The sequence below is a fragment of the Grammomys surdaster genome, unplaced genomic scaffold, assembly GCF_004785775.1.
Source record: "Grammomys surdaster isolate TR1022 unplaced genomic scaffold, NIH_TR_1.0 126313, whole genome shotgun sequence".
Lineage (NCBI taxonomy): Eukaryota > Metazoa > Chordata > Mammalia > Rodentia > Muridae > Grammomys > Grammomys surdaster.
The window spans coordinates 9,179,748-9,187,954 of record NW_021621113.1 but is presented as its reverse complement, the minus strand read 5'-3'; the positions used below and the strand labels follow the sequence as shown (position 1 = coordinate 9,187,954).

Below are 8,207 nucleotides of genomic sequence, written 5' to 3'. Positions count from 1 at the left end.
AAAAAAAAAAAAAAAAATAATAATAAAAATGTCCCTCGATCTTTGTCAGAAGACCAAGGAAGAGTCTGAATTAGACCTTTTTTATCAAATAAGGTAACTCCCTAAGTCACGTTTTTACCTTGATCTTTGCTTCATCAGGCCCTTTCGTGGACTCCTGTACCTTGCTGCCTTGTTTCTCTCTTTGTCTGTAGGTCTTCATAACTCCACATAAAAATGCACTTTTGTTCTAAAAGATGCAAGCAATTCAAAAGGGAGAATTACCAAAAATCTCTGAAGGGTCAAATACACAATAAATTTAAATTTCAACACCAACATTTTAACAAAAATATTCATTCATTCAACAAGTTACTTTGACATGCCAGAGGCTGGAGCAGACAACAGTAAGTCAGAGCCTCAGGAAGCTTCCCCCCCACCGCTCGCCGGCCCCCCCCACGGCTTCCATTTGTTAATATTTAATTAAATCTAGACTATCTTTCCAAGATGGCTAAAAGTATTTCTCATACAAAGATAGCCCCCCTTATTATAAACAATTTAAACATATAAAAGTGTAATAGTGACAAATAAAATCAAATCATGACTAAGTTTTTAAAGTAACTTACTGTATTAAAGGTGAGGGAAGACTTGCTTTGTGCTCATGCTTCTGAAACTCTTTGACACAGAAGATCTTTTTTTCTCTTAATGTTTATCTCTTAAAGGAGAGATAGTCACAAACAAAATAGCCCACATCCCCACAGGGAAAAGGGTTCTGTCAGAGTTTTAAACCACTGCAGATCATAATTGCTGGACGAATTTGCTAGTACTGACCTTACCTGAACATGAGATAAGTCACTTTCTTTGAACTGCTGTAGTACAGACAGAGCTCCTTCTTCATTAAATTCCCTGAGAGCATCAATGGCTCTTTCATCAAGATCGACATAAGCTACCAACCCTAAAAATTAAATTGAAAAGGGTTAACATTACTGTAATAAAAGGGGTAAGCTAAACTGTCTAGTAAGGTTATAACATTGTCATACTCAATACTACCTAACAAAGTACATTTTCATTTAATTATATGCACATACATAGCTAAACAAGTAAGATATAGAAAGGTCAAATACAAGTTCAAAAATCAAAGATGGACTATCAACTATAAATGTGAATTTTAACTTAAAAAAAAAAAACTTTAGTGGAAGGATCATAAAATGTTTCTAACTCCCCCCAACAGAAGAAAGTTCTGAAAGTCTGATGCAAGTACTATACTACAGATGAAGCATTCATTTAGGAAATTCTGGTTTATATTAGAGTGTAAGAATACACTATCTGTCTCAAGGATAAACATTCAGATTACGGGTGGTTGCACTTGTTTACTATAGAAGAGGTAAGAGAAAATATTAAAACCAATTTTACTTAATTCTTTCCACTTGAAAGAGTATCAAAGGTTTTCCCTCTTTAGCACCAAACATAAATTAAAATCCAAGCATCTAGTTTGCTGCAGTCAGAATGTGGAAAGGCATTTTAAATTCTACAAATGCAAGTGCAGCTTGCTAAGTCAATTCTGAAAGTTGTATTTTAAGTCAGTCTTTTGCTCTTCTGAAGTAACAAGCTCAGATTTAAAAGACGCTGTGGCATTCACAACACTGTCAATAATGACAATCTCCTTCAAATGTCAGTAAAAATGTTACAGACGTTTAAATAAATTATGCAGAAAATATATATGCTGCATTCTATATATGTAGTCTACTTAACTAATCACAGAACATATACTATGTTTAAAATAACTTTATAAGGAACCTTTTCAGAATGATCCAATGTAAAATAGAAATACCAGATAAACACTCCCCTCCCCAAGTCCGTATGAACCAACAGCAAAAGTGATTCTATTTTGGTAAAGCCAAAAAAAAAAAAAAAAAAAAAAAAAAACTTTATTTCATACAGTAAATAAGTTGAAAATAAATTAATGCCACTTGCAAAGTTATTGTTTAAAATGCTGCCATGTCATGTTTTAAAAGCTCTGAATGAGCATGGCCATGCGATTGGACTTTCCTCAGTTGAATACTTCATACCACCACCCAAAGCCACAACTCAGGACCATCATCAATCCATCCTGTCAATCCAATCCTTCACCCAGATCATTGGCCTCTTAGTAACAAAGCACTATACAGGGAGTTCTCTAGGGTAGAAATGTCACAGAAGTTCCTGAGGACTGGTTTTCAAGTGGGACCATCACCCAGGAGTCATTTTTATAAGCCTTTTAGTGTCTAAAATTAAATCTCAGCTCCAAAATTTAAAATATTTTAAGAAAAAAAAAGCGCAGCTATGTCTACTAAATTTAAAACATATTTCTAAGAGAAACAATTCAATTCTCTCTTCTGATCTGGATAGGCACACAAACAGAGGAAGAAAGTTTCCATCTATGGCCCCAAAGGAGGACACATTTATTTACGAACACCATTCCCTAAGGGTAAATATTTCTCTCCCTCTTTAAAACTTCAAACCACTTACAACCAACCATATTAAGATGTTCAAATTTGCTTAAGCACTTAACCATGGGACTTACACATTAAGAAAAAAACAAAAACAAAAAACAGCTGTTGCAAACCAAACACTTCCAAATTACCTGAGAGATGTGAATTTCTGTCTACTAGAAACTAGACAGCCACAAACTCTCACAGTATGACATATATTATCATTTCAGACAGTACAGTCTAACTATTCCTCTTCTTACACCACCTAATCAGACCTAAGCTGACTTAACAATCACTTTTAAAAAGCGAAAAGTAGAAAAGTAAAAGCAAAATGATGACTTATTTAGGTTAAGGGGAAAATGCAAAATTTGGTATGCTGAAACATACATTTTAATTGGTAGTAAATCTAAGACAAATTGATGTTCTGTTCTGAAACAACTAAGTCTGCATATTCAACACTAAGAAGGCTTCAAAATAATGAAACAGGAATAATAAAGTCAAACCCAATATGCCCTCAATGAAGACAAAGTATTTGCTCTACACAGATCACAAACAGTAAGCATTATTTATCCTTAAAATCTATAAAATTCAACGTGGTTTGCCCTCACTTTCATAACCAGTCAGAAACAAGAAATGGATATTATACCTGTCTGAAATATTTCATCAAGTCTTTCTGCCACCTTCTGTGGGAGGCCTGCCTCTATCAGTGTCCTGTAGTGTTCTGTGTGAGTTACACTGGAAGTATCCATTGGTTCTTCCTCTTCTTTTAACTGTACCGCATTACCATTCACCTGATTAGCCATTTTATTATGCTGCTGGAAAAAATTCAGGAGCTATATTACATTAAGCCAGAAATAACTAGTTTGTAGGACAATGCATGATTTACCTGAACTAATTTGTACACATGCTGCTAATAACTATCCAGAATATTTTATGCCTTTTGTGAGCATCTGATCTAAATTTTCAGTAATAATCTTGTGAAACTATAGAAAATGTACATGGAAGTATTGGATCCTTAAGCAACTTCATGTACTCTGGGTTAGAAGGACTTGAATTTATTGCAAGTACAATTGCTGAGTAACATAAGGAGCCACTGTGTTCTGGGGAGCAGATCAACAAACCACCGCGAAATCCTAAAGGCCCCTCAGCTTACAGAGTTCTAAAGTTTGATTTAAAACAGAATGAACACCCACACATCACTTAATCAAGGTTTAAGAACTTTCCATTTTTCCTAGCTCTGCTTCAGAAACAACATAGGTATGAAATAAATCCATGTTGTATCTAGTTCAATGAGCTGGTGGCTTAGGTTCTCTCCACCTCACTTAAAAACACAACTTTCACATTAATTTTGTTCTAAGATTAATTTGCTATTCCCATTCACAGATTTAAAAGAAAAAATGACCAACTTTAAAAGCTAAGCCATTGTTTAAAGTCTACACAAAAATAAGTGAGTTATAGTTGAGATTGCTTCTTGTTTTAAAAAAAAAAAATCAGGAGTATGAGTGGAATTTTTCTTGTCAGTGAAAGAAAGTTGCAAAAAATATTGAATAAACAACTTCCAAAAAAACTTCAAACACTATCTAACTGTCCTAAACTTTTGTCAGATTTCTCAGATTAACCTACCAAAATCATTCTGTATGTTCAGCCTGTATATAATGCTGGAATGGACCAATTCCCTGAAGAGAGTAAATCACAAAAGCATACAAGGCCAGTCTATGCTACCTCCAAGTCAGGGAATTTAAGTGTGTGTGTGAGATTACAATGTGATGAAGAGAATGTGTGGTTCAAGAGACATCGAAGCACAGACGGAGATAAAGGCGTGATGAAGCTGGGTCTACAGTTCCTGAAAAAATTCAAGATAGAAACCACAAATCACCTTCAAGCACCATAGCCTAAGATAGCTAATCCATTCCTGATCACTCATCAAACACTATGTAAATGCTGTTTCCTGACACAAAACAACTCTTCATTTGAACATCCACTGATATTTAGCTGAAGTTAAAGAGAGGAGAAAGAGGAAGGCAACAGTAGAAAGCAGAGTGTGAAGGGTGTTACTGAGAATGATCTGACAGCAGTATAACTTCTCATCACAAACCTCTTCCTAGCCCTCTAAGAGACGCCGACAGCACTTAAACACATGTAGCAAACAAAGCAAGCCTCAAATCCTGATGAACTAGCAAAAACAAAAACATCCAAAACTGGCACAAGAAACTACTAGCACGTAAGATGAGCATATTTACTGATAAAAACAACCTAGTCCTATAAAGAAGCATTCTAAAATCCAAAATCTTTCTGTGGACATACATTTGTGCTTTCCCATCCCCTCCCACAAACACTATACTAAGATCACCACGACTCAAAAGTTCTATAACAAGACCTTTATAGCACTGCACCGATGAACACTATGTTACAGGAGAGGCAAATTAACTGAGAAGTTCAATGGACATCTGTTAAGGTGGAGTGTTTCTTAAAAGGATGCGTGAAGCAAAATGACAAGTTATGTATTAAGCACAAGACAAATTTATGACTATCATCGATATTAAAACTTTTAAAATGTTCAGACTTTGTCAACTTTAACCTTAAAAAAAAAAAAAAAAAGGTAAAATAGACTCCAGGAAATAAAACCTTCAGATCAACAGGGGGACTCTTCAAGCCAAATACAAAGTGCTCATTTAAAAGACTTTTATGTTATGAGACCATTTAAACTCACGTCATTCAACAACAATGCCACACAGCCAAACCATATTTCTGGATGCAGCAAATATACTAAAATGACTGGGATCCTTTTACATAAACATTTTTGCAAAAAAAAAAAAAAGAAAGAAAAGAAAAAAAAAGAAAATTACAAAATAAAAGTTGTTTAAATGAGATTTATAAGGACCACTGGGAGATTTGGGAAGTCAGTTCTAGCTCTTCCCTGACTTTTGTCGAACATCTCTAAGCAAAATGTTGAGAGACGGGCTTTTAAAAGAACCAACGAAAGCTAACGGTTTATCTCAAAGCCGGGAGTATCAACCAAGCCCTTAATCACTACGACTGACTCCTGACACATACATTCTGCATCTAAAGGGCAGGAAAAAAAACCTCAAAAGGTAACGAGAAAGGACTGAACCTTTCAAGAACCCCTGGGCTTTCGTCTTAAAATTCTGGCCACATGGATACTACCGTGTAAGAAAAAGAAGCGCTTTTCCAATCTGGAGCGCCTATGACATTCTCAGAATTACCTAGCTCAGGTGCCGCTCGAAACCAAGTGTCACGGCCTCTAGTAGTCATTTTTTCCTTCAAATCCCGGCTCGAAGCATGCAGGTTGGGGATCGGGCGGGAGGCACCCCCCATACCTCGGCCCCTCGGCTCCGCTCCGACTCCCGTAAAAGTTTGCTCCCGGCTCAGGTAACCCTGGGACTTGCACCCCGCCCTCGGCTCACCCCACCCCCTCGGGCGCGACCCAGTTATCAACACATCCCACTCGCGGCCCGGCGAGATGCGGGCCAGGCCTGTCCGCAGGCCTACCGGCAAGCACCACACTCAGGAAAACGCCTGAAACCCTTCGCCCGGCCGGGCCGCGGACAGCGGCGGGCGGAGGCGGGAAAAGCACTGCGAGACCGGCAGGCCGCACGGAGGACAGCGGACCGAGGGACCAGGGCACCGGAGGGGCTGAGAAGGATGAGCGAGAGAGAGGAGGCGCCGCGGCGGGATTCAGGCCCACGGCTGCGCGGCCGGCCGGACCAGAAGCCGCCCCCGGCCCATCCCCACCCCCACCCTCGGGCCTCGGAGCAAAGACCCAAATTGCAGGCCAGGGCGCCGAGCCTGGACTCGGCCGAGTCCGGTCAGACCGGGACTCCCGGCCCCTCCCCCCATGGGCCAGCGCGAGACTCACCAGGGCAGAGCGGGGGGCCGGCGACCTGGCCCGTGAGAATCAGCGCGAGGCGCTTTGAAAACGACTAGAAATGGCGCGCGCGCCACCCCCTCCCCCCCTGCATGGACAGAGACGCGATCCCGGCAGCACGCGGGGTTTCCCGGAACTGCTTCCAGGGACTCTGTGAGGCCGAGCAATCAGCCCACGAGGCTGTCTGATAGGCAGCTCAGCGGGCCAATAAGAGAGAGGGAAAGCGGCCCTCACGTCGGGGACTCCGAGGACCAATCGGTGTGGCCGTCGGGCTGAGCCAATGAGGGTTCTCAGCGCCACTGGCTGAGGAGCCTCCGGGGCGGGGGCATACACACAAAGGGGTCTGTTGGTGGGAGCCCCTGGTAGTGGCGAGGCTGCGGGGCAGCAGGCCTTGCGTGGCCGAAGCTCCTCCCTCTTCGTCTACCACGGTTATGAGGTTGAAAATCTAGGCCTCGCGCCGCGTGGCCGCCTCCAGAGCCCCGCCCCCTCGAGTCCCTGCAGTCACGCTCCGCAATGGCGCTGCTACTCGGCGCGCGAGTCCCTTATCTCCAATTCTCCCTCCCGCTGTGCAGGCGGCCTGCAGGCTGTAGGTCCCCAACACACTCTTGGCCACACGCTGGGCTCCGTCGCCAGATATTCTTGGCTCTAGTCAAAACACAACTTAAGGATGAGTCGACTCGCATCGCTAGAGATTTTTCTGTCGAAAAGCATCACTTACAATGATCGGAGAAACTGCCTGTTTCCTTCCCTGGCTCCTTTCCACACAGAATAGCGTGGATCTGACTCAAGAGTGATGTTAACAGAAAGCAGGGACCCTTCAGAGTTTGGAGAATAGAGTAGGCAGAGGCACTGGATCTACAACTGAAAGCCAGGCAGCGGGCAAAGAGTTCATTCCCACCCCACCCCCCAAGAGACTAATACCTGTTAGTCATAAACCTCTCTCACCTGTCAGTCCTGTCCCAACATCACCTCAGTGAAAAAGGTCAAGAGAACCGCTTCCAAATGTATCTGGAGATCATGCTTCTCAAACCCTATAAATCAAAATTTATTGTTAGTCTACCAATGCGTTTTTGAACGGACATCTGCAAAAGTACACTAGATACGAACTTGAGGGCCAATGTAGTAGTGTTGGGAGGTGGGGCCGGTAGTGGGAGGTGTTTCAGGCACTAGGACTCCACCCTCAAAGGATTGAAGCTGACTGATAGGCCTCCAGGCTGTGAGTTTGACGCCTGACTCGGATTTTCTCTGCATCATTTACACTTCCAGCGTAGGGTGACAAGGCATAAGGCCCTTATCCCTGAATGCTTTCAACACTGGACTTCCCTGCTTACATAATTTTAAAATGTAAACCCTGACCTAGAGGCTGGAGAGACGGCTCAAATGAGAGATTAAAAACATGACTTTTGCCGGGCAGTGGTGGTGTACGCCTTTAATCCCAGCACTTGGGAGGCAGAGGCAGGTGGATTTCTGAGTTCGAGGCCAGTCTGGTCTACAGAGTGAGTTCCAGGACAACCAGGGCTACACAGAGAAACCCTGTCTCCAAAAAACAAAAAACAAAAACAAACAAACAAACCACCATGACTTTGAATCTCTACTTGGCCTGGCATGATCACATGCACCTGTAAATTCCAGTGCTGATGTAGGCTGCAACCAGAGATTGCTGTAGCTTGCTGCCAGTTTAGCTCTGAGCTCAATGAGAGACCCTGTCCCAAGAGAATAAAGCCAGGAGTGGAAGAGCAGGACACCCACTTTCCTCCTCTGACCTTGGTCTGCACCTCCCTTCACACACACACACACACACACACACACACACACATAAGCAAACACAACATTAAATAAAACCCTCTTCTGTATAAATTATCTCACCGCAGGTATTC

The 8,207-nt window shown here is 42.1% G+C and overlaps 1 protein-coding gene across 4 annotated transcripts in view; it reads right to left on the bottom strand.

Annotated features, from left to right (window-relative positions):
* Hnrnpr (heterogeneous nuclear ribonucleoprotein R) overlaps positions 1-6,431 on the bottom strand; it is a 33,955-nt gene extending 27,524 nt beyond the window's left edge. The window contains exons 1-4 of one of the 4 annotated variants that reach the window (XM_028759729.1): positions 6,322-6,431; positions 3,091-3,259; positions 810-928; positions 119-226 (exon numbers count right to left, since the gene is read on the bottom strand). In XM_028759729.1, coding sequence (XP_028615562.1) covers positions 119-226; positions 810-928; positions 3,091-3,247 — 384 coding nt within the window. In that variant the 5' untranslated portion in view covers positions 3,248-3,259; positions 6,322-6,431. Of the gene's footprint in view, positions 1-118; positions 227-804; positions 929-3,090; positions 3,260-6,321 lie in introns of all 4 variants that reach the window. The other 3 variants (XM_028759730.1, XM_028759732.1, XM_028759731.1) reach the window with 3 other exon arrangements.
* Positions 6,432-8,207: the final 1,776 nt, after the last annotated feature.